Below are 15,989 nucleotides of genomic sequence, written 5' to 3' on the forward strand. Positions count from 1 at the left end.
GGGAATAAACCCTTCAAAGTCACTGCCTTTCATCACACATTTGAAACACCAAACCCATGGCCACAAAAGCCAAGGTGACCAGAAATACACATTTCACAGCTGACAAGGACTTGTTCACCCTGGCATGTGGTGTCAGAATCGTTTCTGTACCAACCTCAACAGGGGGCCATTTCTGCCCACTTGAGTTCTTTTTTGGGAAAGCAGCCACTTCCAGCTCTTGGCTCTGAATTTCAGGTGTTTCCTCTGTATTTTTGATTACTATGCTTTTGCTGCTTTCTTGATTTTAAAATTTTAGAATTTTTATCTGTTCTCTGTTAAGGAAGAGCAGGGTTTAGCTTTCTTTCACTTGCTAGGTCCGCTGCCTCCCCCTTCATCCTTCAGATATACAACAATTTTTAGTTAATCAGTATCTAATGTTTATATTATTACGGCTATTAGTATTATTCACCTGCCAAACCAATTAGTATACTACAATCCTCTCTCTCTCTCCTTTTTCTTGTATTACCTGTCTTGGTGGTTTTCTGAGTTTCCTATATCTAGCTCAGTTTTTTTTGTTTTTTTTTAGTAAGATCTAGTAGGCATTTATAAAACATTCCATATAACTCTGGCAGAATACATATTATTTTTTACAGTTGCCTGTAGAACATATACCAAGATAGACCATATGCTAAGCTACATAAGACAAAAGTTGGTATCTGTTTTCTGATCACAGTGGAATCAAACTAGAAATCAGTAACATTAGACAACAGGAAAATCTCCAAATGCTTAGAATCTAAACAACACACTTCTAAATAATCCATGAGTTAAGAAGTCTCAGGGAAATTAAAAAAATAACTGAACTAAATGAAAATGCTATCAAACTGTGTGGGATGCAGCCAAGGCAGGGCTGAGAGGGAATTTTTTTAAAACTTCTTATTTTTATATTGGGGTATAGCCGCTTAACACTGTTTTGATGATTTCCGGTGAATAGCGAAGGCATTCAGCCATACTTATCCAGCTCACTCTTTTTTTTTTTTTGGCCGGGAGAAATATCAACAACTTTATTTATTTATTTATTTATCTTTTTTTTTTTAATTTAATTTTATTTAACTTTACAATATTGTATTGGTTTTGCCATATATCAAAATGAATCTGCTACAGGTATACATGTGTTCCCCATCCTGAACCCTCCTTCCTCCTCCCTCCCCAGCTCACTCTTAACTCCTAAACTAGAGCCGTAGATTTTGAATCCCTGAATACTCTTTTCCAAGTCCCAGGCAGACACGTCAGTTGATCTCGTCAGTTTCGTGTTCTCCTGCATCCCCAAAGCCCCGCGTCCGCCAGGGCGGCTGGGTGTTCTCGAGGCTCACTCCACTCCGTGCTTTATTCCCTTTGCCTTTTTTTTGTTGTTGTTCGGTTTCCTGGATGCCTGTCTTCCTCTTTTTTGACTTGCTCATTTATTTGGTAGAGCACATCCTCCAGTCACTTCCTGATAAAAGGGTGTGTGGGACGTAAAATTTAAGACTCTGCATGTCTAAAAATATCTTTATTCTCTTTTTATACTTGACTGATTTTTGGTCTGCTATAGAATTCTAGGTTGGAAATCATTTCACTTTTGAATTTTGAAAGTACTGCTTTTTTGTCTTATAGCTTCCAGAAATGAAAGCCGTAAGACTTTGTGAAAATCTTGAAATAATTGAAAATTTGATGCACTCAATCCTTTGTATGCAAACTATTTTTTCTCTCTGGAAAATATATTGTCTTTATCCCATGTGTTTAGAAATTTCATTGTGCCATGAGGGGAATGGGTCTTTCTAAAAATTATTCTTTGTACTGAATTTAGGATGGACTATTTAAACTGGAAGTTCACATTCTTCAGTTCTAGGAAAATTTCTTAAGTTATTTCTTTGATAATTTTCTCCTCTTTCTTTTCTCTGGAACTTTTGGTTCTCTAATTTTCTTATCTTTTCTCTGGAATTTCCCCATCTCTTCTTTTGGTTCCACGTTCTGCAAGGTTTACACAGCTTTATCATCAAGCTCTTTGTTTATATTTATATTTCTACCATCATATGTTTAATTTCCAAAAGCTTTACACTGATGTAGTTTTTTCTAATCCTGTTCTTGTGTGATAATAGGTTTCTTCGGTTGAGGTTTTATTTGGTTTCTTATTTGTGCTCCTTTGAGTCACTTTATTTTGTTCTGTATTCTCTCTTTTCGTGTTTGCTTTCCTCAGATGTATCAGGATCCTTGGTTGTCATTTTTGTTTAAGCTTCCTCGCGGCTCAGATGGTAAAGAATCTGCCTGCGATGAAGGAGACTTGGGTTTGATCCCTGGGTTGGGAAGGTCCCCTGGAGAAGGGCACGGCAACCCACTCCAGTGTTCTTGCCTGGAGAATCCCATGGACAGAGGAGCCTGGTGGGCTACAGTCCATGCATCACAAAGAGTTGGACACGACTGAGCATCCGAGCACTCCTGCCTGGGTGCAGGAATGAGAGTCTTCTGGCTGCCCTGGATGTGACTGGGGACTTGGTGGCCTGTCGCTGCCTTGTATAGAATTCGTATTGGGTCCTCGTTTCCAGCTCCTCCTCATGCCTGGGCTCCTGTGCCACCAGGGGCCTCTAATCCCCGAGCCTTCCCTGATCAGTTGGCCTCTTCTTCTCTGGCTGCAGGGATTCTTTCTTTCAGCTTTGCTAATTTCTCTACTTTTCATCGTCTAAAAACACCGCCATTTTATGTTCACTGTTATTTTTCTCCTATTCTTTTTGTTTTTACCCTCATTTTAATGAGGATTGAGCAGAAATAAAAATACACATTCAGTGTTTCCCAGTTAACTAAAATTGTTTTGGGATTTTTTGTATGATTGTTTCATGTCTGCGAGTTTTGTCTTTCTCCAGAGATCACCGGCTTCTCTTACAATGAAAGTGGCTTCCCTTTTCTCTCTCCTTTCAACAGTTCAGTATGTGAAAAGCATTTTAGTAAGGATGTGTCAAATTCATTTGAGTGAGATGAAGTTTTTGTAAAATTAGATGGACTTTGGACAGTGTTTCCTTGTGTTGGAAAACTACCAGTCCTTTCTGAGGTTTAGAGATAAGTTTGCCTCTGTAAGGATGACCAAAAGAGGGAAACATCGAACGCCTTTGGCAGAAAAAGGCTGATGAGACAAACTCCTGTTTAGACCATGATTTAATGAGGACCTGATGGAGAGCTGCCGAGAGCCTCTCTTCCCCCCTCAAGTTCATTGCCATTGCTTCCTCTTCAAAGAACCGGTGATGGAGCAGGCCCTGTCCTGCCTTTGTGCTCAGAGTCTGACTTCCTGAGAACTAATGCAGGAGGAGACGCATCATGGTCCAAGTTGTTTTGTCTCAACAGTCAAGGTCGAGAGCCTGAATAAACTGGAAGGAACACGCATTTGAAGTCAGACATGGGATTTTCTTTCCATTCCACATTAATTAGCTGTATGACAATCAGTAAGGCATTTGGATTTCAGTTTTCTTACCTATAAGATGGAAATAATGTGCTGATACTTTGCTACACCATAATGTGGTTGTAAGGGTTGAACAAGGGCATGTCAGCATTTGAGTGTTGTCATTTAAACTAGTCATGTAACCACAGCATTTCACACCATCATGTGCTGTGCTGTGCCTGGTCTCTCAGTCGTGTCTGGCTCTTTGCGATCCCATGAACTGTAGCCCACCAGGCTGCTCTGTCCATGGGGATTCTCCAGGCAAGAACACTGGAGTAGGTTGCTGTGCCCTCCTGCAGAGGATCTTCCCAACCCAGGGATCGAACCCAGGTCTCCCACACTGCGCACAGATTCTTTTCATCTGAGCCACTAGGTAAGCCCAAGAATAGTGGAGTGGGTAGCCTAGACCATCATGTCTACCTACTGACTGACTAGACATCTACACGTGGGAGTCAAATTCATTTCAGCCTCAACTAAACCCAAAACAAAACTCCCTGTGCCTGCCCCCCAGCACACACTGTCACAGTCACAAAGCAAATCAACACTACTTTTCCTCCTTAATTTACTGTCTCATTAGCCACCCCTCTCCCCATTTAGTCACCAGATCCTGTCTTTTCTACTGAATCTTCTTTTTTCTCCATCTGCCCTGCCACACCCTTTGTTCAGGTCCTCACTTCATGCCCAAATCACTAACTTGGAAGTTAGTCTGGTCTCCATCATTTCTGTAAATGCTTAGCATAATGATTTTTCCCCAATTGAGATGTATTTCAGACCATCACAACAGTATGGTAAATAACAGATTTATTAGGTTCCCATCTAGGTTACTTCCCAGCTGTCAACAGAAAGATTTTTCTAAAATACACATCTAATCATTCCCTGCTTGAAACTTTGCAGTGGCACATAGGAGCCTTCATGGCTTGGCTCTGCCTACCTGTCCATCCATGCATTCACTATCATGCTCCAGCCACTCAAAATAATTGGTAATTACATTTGCCCCAGTTTGCTGGGACTACTAAGGAGACCTTGAATTTGAGTTTCCTCTTTTTTTTTTTTTTACTATAGTTGCTTTAAAATTCTGTGTTAGTTTCTACTGTACAGCAAAGTGAATCAGGTGTGTGTGTGTGTGTGTGTCCCCTCTTTTGGACTTCCTTTCCATTTAGATCACCACAGAGCATTGAATAGAGTACCTGATGGCTGTTTCCTCTTTGCTGCTCTGCCTGGCTGATTGTCTAAGCTTTAAAGGCTCAGCTCAAATGTCTTCCTTTTCTGCAGGGCCTCCCTTATTCCCATTTCCCCATCAGCTACACTTTGCATACTTTCCAGAATGTCACGCACTGTGTTGTCATTTGTTTACTTGTGTGACTTCCTCACTCTCCTCTAGGGTGGAGACTGTGTAGCACTCTGGCCTGTGCCAGATGGGGCCTGAACATATATGCAGTTGAACTGGATTGGACCCTGCCTGCCCATTGAGATACCATTACTTGTCTCTGTAAAGTAAGCAGTTAGGTGACTGGACCACATGAAGCAGGCTTGCTGCCAGCTAAGAGCCACTGAACGGGGGACCATTTGATCCTGATCCCACAGAGCAGTCACAGGTGAAGGTGGTCTGGCCACTTTGGTTTCAACTTACAGTTTTTCTATCTCTGTTTTATGTAAAAACGTCTCAAATGCAGTATTTTTACATGTCCCATCAAGAGATTGTGGCCATTTTTAATGGATATGAGGTAGCAGGTTTGTCATGTTGCATGGAGATCATGTCACACTGGGGTCGCAGGTTCCGTTCAGTTCAGTCGCTCAGTCGTGTCCGACTCTTTGCGACCCCATGAATCGCAGCACGCCAGGCCTCCCTGTCCATCACCAACTCCCGGAGTTCACTCAGATTCACGTCCATCGAGTCAGTGATGCCATCCAGCCATCTCATCCTCTGTCGTCCCCTTCTCCTCCTGCCCCCAATCCCTCCCAGCATCAGAGTCTTTTCCAATGAGTCAACTCTTCGCATGAGGTGGCCAAAGTACTGGAGTTTCAGCTTTAGCATCAGTCCTTCCAAAGAAATCCCAGGGCTGATCTCCTTCAGAATGGACTGATTGGATCTCCTTGCAGTCCAAGGGACTCTCAAGAGTCTTCTCCGACACCACAGTTCAAAAGCATCAATTCTTCGGCGCTCAGCTTTCTTCATAGTCCAACTCTCACATCCATACATGACTACTGGAAAAACCATAGCCTTGACTAGACGAACCTTTGTTGGCAAAGTAATGTCTCTGCTTTTGAATATGCTATCTAGGTTGGTCATAACTTTTCTTCCAAGGAGTAAGCGTCTTAATTTCATGGCTGCAGTCACCATCTGCAGTGATTTTTGAGCCCAAAAAAATAAAGTCTGACACTGTTTCCACTGTTTCCCCATCTATTTCCCATGAAGTGATGGGACCAGATGCCATGATCTTCGTTTTCTGAATGTTGAGCTTTAAGCCAACTTTTTCACTCTCCACTTTCACTTTCATCAAGAGGCTTTTTAGTTCCTCTTCACTTTCTGCCGTAATGGTCGCAGGTTAGGAAAAACCAAATGTTAGAAGTTGCAAACTGGTGGCCCTTGGGCAGTTCTTGTACACTGCTGTGCTCTCAGAAACATGAAGGATTCACTTAAAGGGCTTAAAATATGTAGCATGGAAGCACAGCATAAAGGGTTTTCCCTGTGGTTTAAGGTCAAGTCTGATGAATGCTGTGGTGAGAGTGCACTGGGTGTTTAGGACTCTCCTGCACCGTTTTTAGGTTTTGTTCTTGTTTTTCCCTTGGTTCTCATAGTGCACTGTGTCCTGCTCTTGTCTGTTAGTGAGTGGCCCTTTGGTACTGCTTTAGAAAAACCTCATAGAACAGCTGCGGTAGAGAGGAAGACCTAGATTGTAAATAGCTCTTTTCTTGGGCTTCCAAAAAGGAAGAAACTTGGGTGGAGGGGGATGTTACTACCATCCTGTCTGAAGCTAAGACTCCAAACAGAGAGCTGACAGTTCTCCATTTTCATTTAGGTTTTATTTAATATATTCCCCATTCCTTCAAATTTCTAGATAGGCATTTAGAGGAAATGCTTAGAGAAAAAGGAGGGGTAAAGGTCTTACCAAGTTGGGAAAGCTGCAGCTTCTTGCAGGAAATTCCTTATCTCTCTGCCTTGTCTTTTCTCATTGTTTTGAGATAGTTTTACTGCTGGAATGGGCTATCCAGACTTAACCACCTCTAAACCAGAGACGTGGAGGGAAAAGTTAGAAAATGACAGAGGAATTGCTCAGTTCTGCCTTGTCATTAAAAGCAAGGGCCATTTAAGTGTCAGGGGTTTTTGTTTTGTTTTTCGGGTTTTTTTGGCTGCACTGGGTCTTTGTTTCAGGGTGTGGACGGTGCATGGGCTTAGTTGCCCCCGTGGCATGTGGAATCTTAGTTCCCTGACCAGGGATTGAACCCACATCCCCTGTGTTGGAAGGCGGATTCTTAACCATTGGACCACCAGGGAGGTCCCTAAACATTAGTGTTAAGGTTACTTTGGGACCTGAATTGAGAAAGTTGAAAAGGTAGCAGCTTGCTAATCTGATACTAGGAGCCAACAGATCTGATGTCCCAGCTGCTCTAACCTGTGTGAGGATTTCCTCTTTCCCAGCTCCTCTTATTTATTCCAGTCGCCTTGCTATTGTGTGCAGCGTTGTGTGACTACATCTTCACTTCATCTTGCCGTCCGCTTAGAACACAAGTCCCTGTTGGCCAAAGACCAAGAATGCCTTAAAGGAGAGTTTTGGATCAGCCACTGATTTGGCTTATAATTTGGGGCAAATAATTTGTTTCTGGATTTCAGTGTCACCTATTTTGTAATAGAAAAATGATGATGTTTTGTTTTGTGGGGCAAATTGACTCTAAATATGAAAAGTCTACCTCCTAAATTTTCTAGATCTGTTTCACTTTCCAACATTCTATTCATTGTCAGGCATCGGTTTATAATTTTTGGTTTAGGAAATGAGTTGTAAATGTGACATAGATAATTGCTTTTAGCTCTGTTTGAAAGATGCTACAGGAATCCAAGCTTAATGGAGGATGAGGACCCCAGGAAGTCCCTCAAGTTCCTGACCTTGTCACGAGTTTCCTTAACTGACAATGAACAAATAACTTAGCTATCAGAGTACACATGTCCTCTCTTTTCACTTAAAAGTTATCTTGAGCTTTTAAGCCAAATACCTATATACTTATAAAAGTGACTCATTTACATATACAACCATTTATTGTTACTATTTTGATTTTTTGCTCTTCTTTTCTCTGTACGTGGCTTCCTTCCCATCATTTAAAAAATATTATAAAAACACCACTACGTGAATGCCTTCTCATCACTGTGTTCTGAATAGTGTGGCAGAATGTAGGGAAGAACCTGGAAGTCCTCCTCACACGCTACAGTGCCTCCCCACCCTGCCTCCTCTCCCAGAGGCAGACGGCCGCGCTTGGCGAGCGCTCTCTGCATTGCCATCCGTGGCGGGGGGGGTGGGGGGGGGGTGGGGCGGGGGCGCGGGGGTGTGTGTGTGTGTCTCTCTCTCTGTCTGTGTAAAATGAGGCCTCGTCTTTTATATATTATACAATGACTTGGCAAGCGCTCTCTGCATTGCCATCCGTGGAGGGGTGTGTGTGCGTGTCTCTCTCTGTCTGTGTAAAATGAGGCCTCGTCTTTTATATATTATACAATGACTTGGTGAGCACTCTCTGCATTGCCATCTGTGGGTGTGTGTGTGTGTGTCTCTCTCTCTGTCTGTGTAAAATGAGGCCTTGTCTTTTATATATTATATAATGATTTGGTGAGCACTCTCTGCATTGCCATCCGTGGGTGGGTGGGTGGGTGTGTGTCTGTGTCTGTGTAAAATGAGGCCTTGTCTTTTATATATTATGCAATGACTTGGCGAGCACTCTCTGCATTGCCATCCATGGTGGGGTGTGTGTGTGTCTGTGTCTGTATAAAATGAGGCCTCGTCTTTTATATATTATACAGTGACTTGGTGAGCACTCTCTGCATTGCCATCCGTGGGTGTGTGTGCGTGTGTGTCTGTGTCTGTGTAAAATGAGGCCTCCTCTTTTATATATTATACAGTGACTTTTTTTTCCACTTCACAGTAACACAGTGCATCTTACAAAATCTTTCCTTGTCAGGACACATAGTCCAACTTGTTTTCTTGTCTTTCCTTTGTTGTTGTTAACTGTTAAGTAATAATTTATTTTGTGGGTGTACCTGGTGTTTAACTGCCCATCCATAGGTGGTCATTAAGTGTGTAGTTCTTACTCTGCAGTGAAGCATCCTGTACAAGGATGTGTGTCTGTGCACGTGTACGAGTGTTTCTGTTGGATAGCTGCCTGGAAGTGGAGATGCGGGCCCAGAGTGAATGCCTATTTTTGGTTTTGGTGGATGCTGCCAAATTGTATTCCCGGAGGAATTCACCAGTTTAAACTCATACCAGTTGAATTTAAGACTTTGTTTCCCTGATCTTCACAAGCATTTTATAATGTCATTATTTTTGTCAGGCTGATAGGCAAAAAGAAGTATGTGATTATTTTAGTTTGCATTCTTCTACATTGCGTTTCTGTAGATCTAGGCTTTCTGATTTCTGCCTTTTAGGAATCCCTCAGTGTTGCCAGTTGCTTGATAACATTTTTTTTTTCCCCCTTGGGTTGAATCTATCAGTTATCTGTGGTATAGGGTAGAAATTGTTTCACTTCACACAACTTTAGATAGGAGATGGAGTGAGCTTGTGTACCCAATCCACTATCCTGATAAATCTCTCATATATATTTTTCCTCTATAGTATTTACAGTGTTGTTTCTTCTTTTCTCCTTAGCATTATATTGTATTCTCTGTTCTTACTAGATAGCAGTATAAATGGTACTTAATTCTATATGTCTACACCTTAATTATTATTTCTCTATTGATGGACTTTTGGACTGTTTCTAATATTTTATTGTTATAAATAATGCTGCTTCCAACATCTGCGTGTCAAGTCTCTGTGCCCAGATGGTTTTACTGGTGATTCTTTATCATTTTAGTGCTCTATGTCAGTGATTCCTGGATATAGAAATAGGTAGATAGCTGCCCAGGTGATCTGTGACTTAAATCTAACACTGATGTACCCAATAATGAGAGCACAAAAATCAAAAACTTTAGACCAGCCTCACTTAGGAATGCAGATGTGAAAATCCTAATCCTGAGTAAAATGCTCTCAAGTAAAATTCATTGACATGACCCTAATGGATAAGTGGCAAATAAGGTTTATTTCAGGAATGAAAGAATGACTCAGTATTAAGGAAGCTATTGATAATATTTTAGTTGGTTCATTGTGAAAAACTATGATTTTATCCATAGAGGTAAAAGCATTTAAACAGTATTTCTAATACATTTTTAAAAGGAAGAAAAAAAATAAGATACTTCCTTTACATGTTATGGAGTGTCTACCTCAGGTCAACTGTCAACAGCATTAGAGGCGTTCTCATCAAAAGCAAGGACAAAACAAGGCTGCCCTCTGCTACTTAATGTTAGAAGTTCTGGCCAGTGTAGCAAGGTATGAAACGGGTCATAATTAAGACTTCAGGGATTAAATGAGGTGACATTTCAACCTTCTTAGTGTGGTATTTTTGATTCAAATAAGGTGCTCATTCCAGTACTCTTGCCTGGAAAATCCCATGGACGGAGGAGCCTGGTAGGCTGCAGTCCATGGGGGTCGCCAAGAGTCAGACACAACTGAGCGACGTCAATTTCACTTTTCACTTTCATGCATTGGAAAAGGAATTGGCAACCCACTCCAGTGTTCTTGCCTGGAGAATCTCAGGGTCGGGGGAGCCTGGTGGGCTGCCGTCTATGGGGTCGCACAGAGTCAGACACGACTGAAGCGACTTAGCAGTAGCAGCAAGGTGCTCATTGTAGATTCTGTTTTTATTCTTTTTATTACCAATAAGACATATTCACAAAGGAAAGGCAAAATTGTCCCTTGCATCTTAACACATGTATCTGGGTGCTTTTATGAACATGGGTTCTTTGATTTTGGTCCTTGTGGTCGAATGATCCTGATAATCTGTCTGGTCTATGCTGAGGTCTCTCCAGCCTTCAGTCACCAGCCTTAGAGGTGAGTGCCCATACCTATAACTGACAAGTGGTTTCATTCAGTGTTATTTTTGATGACCTTTCAAAGAGCATTTCTTACAAGCCTGACAGTTTTCAGAGGCACAAGTCCCAGACTGAGTGAATAAAGAAGTTACCAGTGAGGAGAAGGACACAGGAAAACAAGCTCTGAAATGATGACAGTGCTGTCCTGGCACTTGACCCCTTACAGGAAGCTGCTGGTGTGCCCTCAGCGCCGTTTGCTCCTGCAGTGGGGCACATGCCACGTGCTCCTGCAGCGGGGCACACGCCGTGTGTTTCTGCAGCAGGGCATGCACCACGTGCTCCTGCAGTGGGGAACACGCCGTGTGTTTCTGCAGTGGGGCATACGCTGTGTGTTTCTGTGGGCATGGCTGCCGTCCTGTATCAGGAGTCATATGAAAGTGACCTGTTGGGTTAAACACCACACTGGATTTTTCCCAAAGATTTGGTTTGTGACTTCAGTCTTTCTTTTTCCTTGTAGCATTTGGAGAGGGCCAAATGTGAACTGTGTTGACAGCACTGGGTACACACCTCTGCACCATGCTGCTTTGAATGGCCATAAGTAAGTATTAATGTGCTATGTTCCTGCCCCACTCTTCACAACTCAGGCCTCAGGTTGTCTTTTTTTCTTTTTTTCCTTCCTTTAAAGATGTACTAAGCAGGGATGCTGAAAAACAGAGAAAAACTAAATTTAGTCTGTCCAGAATTCTTGAGTTTCTGTTTAGTGTATACTTTAAACCTCGTTTCCTAACCCTTGCTCCAAAATAACGTTAAAAGCTTCTTTTCCCCTCTGAAATGGATCAGCGCCACACAGTGATCTGAATATGACGCTCACATTCGGGGATGCTAGATCGTAATGCGGCTGGATAATCTACCAGGTGACCAGCCTCTTTATAAGCTGAAAAGAAATCAAGTGGTCGGGAGAATCTTTCTGTTTACTTTATCTTTCTGCTTGCCACTCTTTCCTCATAAAAGTAGCCTTGTACACAACAAGAACCATTCTTGAGGGGAAAATACACCAATAATATGGCCTATTTAATTCTCTTAAGTACAGAGAAGTTCTTCGGATTTGTTATGTGGGATTTGTGTGGAAGCTTTTCTGGAGGTGTGCTCTGGCGGCCTGAGGCAGGCCCTGCCCTTCAGTGAAGGGGACCGGGCAGGCCCAGGGCAGGGGCAGGCCCCGCAGGGGAGTGCAGGCGCAGTGGGTAGATTTGCTGGAAGATGGAAACCGAAAACCGGAGTGTAGCAAAAGAGAGGGCGCCGGCGAGAGTTTGAGGCCTAATATGAGAGAAGATAAGCTGTAGCAGTTTAGTTTTTAGAAAAAACAGTTTATTGGGACCGTTTAGACTTTTCTGAGCAGGGAGCCGAGCCTTGCCACCTTGTGGTATTCTCTATCACTTTGGCAGTACTTGGCCCAGCCTAAGTGTCCACTGGGCTTCCCTGGTGGCTCAGTAGTAAAGATTCCTCCTGCCAATGCAGGAGACTTGGATTCGATCCCGGAATCGGAAACATCCCCTAGAGGAGGAAATGGCAACCCACTCCACTATTCTTGCCTGGGAAATCCCCTGGACAGAGAAGCCTCAGTGGCTACAGTCCATAGAGTCACAAAAGAGTCAGACATTACTTAGTGACTAAACAATGACAACAACAAAATGACTCCAGTATGCTTTTCTAAAGTGAAGTAAAAGTCGCTCAGTTCTGACCAGCTCTTTGCGACCCCATGGACTATACAGTATATGAAATTCTCCAGGTCAGAATACTGGAGTGGGTAGCCATGCCCTTCTCCAGGGGATCTTCCCAACCCAGGAATCAAACCGGGGTCTCCTGCATTGCAGGTGGATCTTTATCAGCTGAGCTATCAGGGAAGGCCCTAAGATATGTTGAATGTGATTATTTTCTGTAGTGCGGTCTTTTCTGTAACCATCTTAAACAAAGCTAACAGATAATCTGTAGAGACTTCCTCCCCCTTAAATAGTGGGGTGAAAGTGAAAGTGAAGTCGCTCACTCGTGTCCAACTCTTTGGGACCCCATGGACTGTAGCCTATCAGGCTCCTCCATCCATGGGATTTTCCAGGCAAGAGTGCTGGAGTGGATTGCCATTCCCTTCTCAAGGGGACCTTCCCGACCCAGGAATCGAACCCGGGTCTCCCGCATTGTAGACAGACGCTTTACCGTCTGAGCCACCAGGGAAGCCAAATAGTGGGGTAGCCAGAGTTAAAGTGGATCTTGGACTTAAATGACTGTAGCTTGTTAGCCAAGTTCACCTCCATATTCTGTGTTTATTTACAGTGGGGATTTTCTTGGACCTCATGTGCATGGGGATAATTATACATTTTTATCTGCTTAATTAGTGGTGTCACCAAGAAGGAAGCCAAGTCCTCCTTCCTGGATGTACCAAGTGACGCCATGCGTGTCTTCTGCTTGCAGAAGTGTCTGTTTACGTTTGCAACCACTCTGAGTCGCTCTGCCCGTCTTATTTCCAGCTCCCACTTCACCAAATGCTTTGAATAATGTGGTGAATCATGATATTTGTTTTGTGTACTACTTTTATGTAAGTTCTGTCCCTGAATGCTGTTTCAACATCACAAACAAGGAAACCAGACTTTTTCAAGATAATGGAAAATAAATGGATTATCTAGAAAATAGCTAAACCAGGAGGTGAAGAGACAGTTGGGGTGTGGTTCAAGATGACTCAGCCGCTTGTCAACAGCTGTTCAAGTAGTCAGGGAATTAAAAGGAAGAATCAGGTGATAAGCTCAGGTAGAGATGGGAGCCAGGTGAGCTCCTCTCTGTGAATGGGCTTCCTGCTACACAGACATGCAGAGCTGCTGGTAGGAAAGACTTGTGGGTTCTGCAACTCACAGTCGATTTTTGCCTTTTAGGGATGTGGTCGAGGTTCTTCTGAGGAACGACGCGCTGACCAACGTGGCTGACTCTAAAGGCTGTTATCCGCTGCACTTGGCAGCCTGGAAAGGAGACGCCCAGATAGTGCGATTGCTCATCCATCAAGGGCCCTCACACACCAAAGTCAATGAACAGGTTGGAAGGAAGGGACGCTTTCTCCACACAGCTCCACCCAGACCTTGGCAGCCACCTCAGGCCCACAGCTCAGATCTAAGGGAACCAGCTCTTCCCTGGCCTAAGAGTAATTCCCCTCTTCCCAATGCCACTCTTTTTAGTGAATCAGAGAGACCTTGTACCATGAAGGGTGTATTTCGTATGCAGATTTGGAATAGTACTGTAACAGCACAAGGCTGGAAATAATGCACATCCTGCACACTTGCCCAGGGCTCATTTTAAACTGGGTTCCTGCCATCAACATGGCAGTGCAGCTTGAGCTGCTAAACAAAACACTCCAGCACGTGTCAGGACTGTGGAGACCATGTTGTTTTGTGTGTATCAGAACTCTCAGAAGTGGAGGCATGCATGCTGTTAGCTGAAAAACGAAGACATTTAAGTGGAGGCCAGAGGTGACACAGCGGAATGAAGATCATTTCAGTGATGTCCTGTAATGTTCACTTAAGACTGACCATTCTTAAATTAACATGTGATGCAGTATTATTAACCAAAGTACAGATTTTGTTCATTTTCACAAAGTTTTATGCTAGTGTCCATTATTTGTCTTCATACCTTATTCAAGAGTCCATAGTGTATTTCGTTACATGAAGTAGCTTCGGCTGCTGGCAACAAATGCTGGTAGATTTTCTTTTCATTCTTATTCTGTTAAAAATATTTTCTAATTTTCCTTGTTATGGCATCTTAGATAAACCCATCATTTAAAAGTGGACATTTAATTTCCAAATACATGGGGGTTTTTAAGTAAAAAAAAACAACAACAAAAAAAACACATTCTTTGACAAAGCAGAGTATTCTTAAAAAATAAAAAAGGCAGCTTTTGAGCAGAAATCCCATACACTGGCCATGGATTCAGGTGCCCTTAGACTGTACCTCCTCTTCTTTATATGTAGTCCTTTGGGAAAGTTATATTTGAATTATGAAGTTCTAGACCAGCCTTTCATGAAGTGTAACTCCCTACAGTTTGGGTCTGAGATGGTGTCGATTTGCGAGGAGATGGGCCCTCTCTCTATGACGAGCCATTCTCCTCTTTCTCTCTCTGCTCTGAGCTGAAGTAGGTGCTTGAATGAGAGAGATCCTGCCCGTTCTCAATAAATTTAGGATTCTTTTCCTAATGACATTGATGAGAGGAGGTTGTTCAGTGGCCTCTGGGATTAGATCAGGCTTATTCCTCAAAAAAACCAGGAAACCATTCTTGAAGTCCCTCCGGCAGCAGGACCATGTGCATTCTCAGTGAGCTGTTCAGAGCAGAGCGGGCTCTGGAGTCACCGAGAGGTTCGAGAAGACTGCTGTGGTGCTCCCAGCCCTCTCCATTTGGAGAAAGAGAGTGTGTGTAGCTGTTCATCAGCTTCCCTTCCCCCTGCAGGCTGTATTTTCTGGATAGGTGAGCAACAGACATTCCAGATTGTGGATGAGGATGTTTGCTTTATAACATTAGGAAGGAAAATCATCTCTTTAAGCCTGCCTCTTACCTAAATGCAGTTTTACTCCTCCTAGCTAACATGGTGGTGATTGCTCTTACCTGGGGGAAATATTTTAAAGAGGTTTGCTATTAACCAATATCCCTCAAAGTTGAAAAATCACACACTAAAGTCCTCTTAAATGAAGAAATTTTCAGCCACCATTCCTAATCCTGTCTCTGCTCACTTTTGCCTTGGAGCACAGCTGCTTGGGTTTTTGAGCCTCTGGAGTGTGCTAGCTTGTCCTGCTCACAGCCACCTCCCGCCTGGAGTGTCTGTTGATAGGTGGCACCCCGGCCCCATGCTTTGCATATCTGGCAGGCAGGTGGGTGGGGCAGGGGCTGGGCACAACCTCTGCAAGAGCTGGAAGAAACTAATGTACCTAGGCAGTGGTTACAAGTACTTCACTGGTTTATTAAAAACCATTAATGTTGCTCCAGTTGGAAGCTTGGTCAAGAGGGGTGATGACAGATGACCTGGAGGTTGTCTTCTTCCGTTAACTTCCTTTTGAGGCGCCCAGAGGACAGATCCGAGTTGGTGTAGTGTTGGGGCCCCTCAGGGCTGTGCATTGCATTGATATATTTCATCCATTTTATCATCACATTTTCTTTTCCTCTCCTTTTTATAGAATGCTCTTGAGATCAAAGAACTCAAAAAGTACGGCCCCTTTGACCCTTATATCAATGCCAAGGTGTGTACTTTGCTGCCAGGATTTCTCTGCATCATTTCTCCAAGCTGCACTTTCTGTTTTGTCCTCTCTAGCTTCCACTCTTGTCCGCTCAGACTCTTCTTCATCATCCTGACGTTTGTCCGCTTCTGTCCATCTGCTTCTGGCTTGCCTGGGAATGGGAAAACACAGCTTCAGTGGGTT

At 43.2% G+C, this 15,989-nt stretch overlaps 1 protein-coding gene across 20 annotated transcripts in view; it reads left to right on the forward strand.

Moving 5' to 3' along the window:
• The window catches only part of ANKS1A (ankyrin repeat and sterile alpha motif domain containing 1A), a 169,081-nt gene that overhangs the window by 59,139 nt on the left and 93,953 nt on the right, over positions 1 to 15,989 (forward strand). For 12 of the 20 annotated variants that reach the window (XM_086371247.1, XM_086371252.1, XM_086371249.1 and 9 more), the window contains exons 2-4: positions 11,065 to 11,145; positions 13,466 to 13,622; positions 15,747 to 15,809. In XM_086371247.1, coding sequence (XP_086227373.1) covers positions 11,065 to 11,145; positions 13,466 to 13,622; positions 15,747 to 15,809 — 301 coding nt within the window. The remainder of the gene's footprint in view (positions 1 to 11,064; positions 11,146 to 13,465; positions 13,623 to 15,746; positions 15,810 to 15,989) is intronic. The other 8 variants (XM_086371250.1, XM_086371256.1, XM_086371253.1 and 5 more) reach the window with 2 other exon arrangements.

Source organism: Bos grunniens, chromosome 23 (assembly GCF_055505025.1).
Source record: "Bos grunniens cultivar Pamir isolate PY7600 chromosome 23, Bosgru_T2T1.0, whole genome shotgun sequence".
In the NCBI taxonomy this organism is placed as follows: Eukaryota; Metazoa; Chordata; class Mammalia; order Artiodactyla; family Bovidae; genus Bos; species Bos grunniens.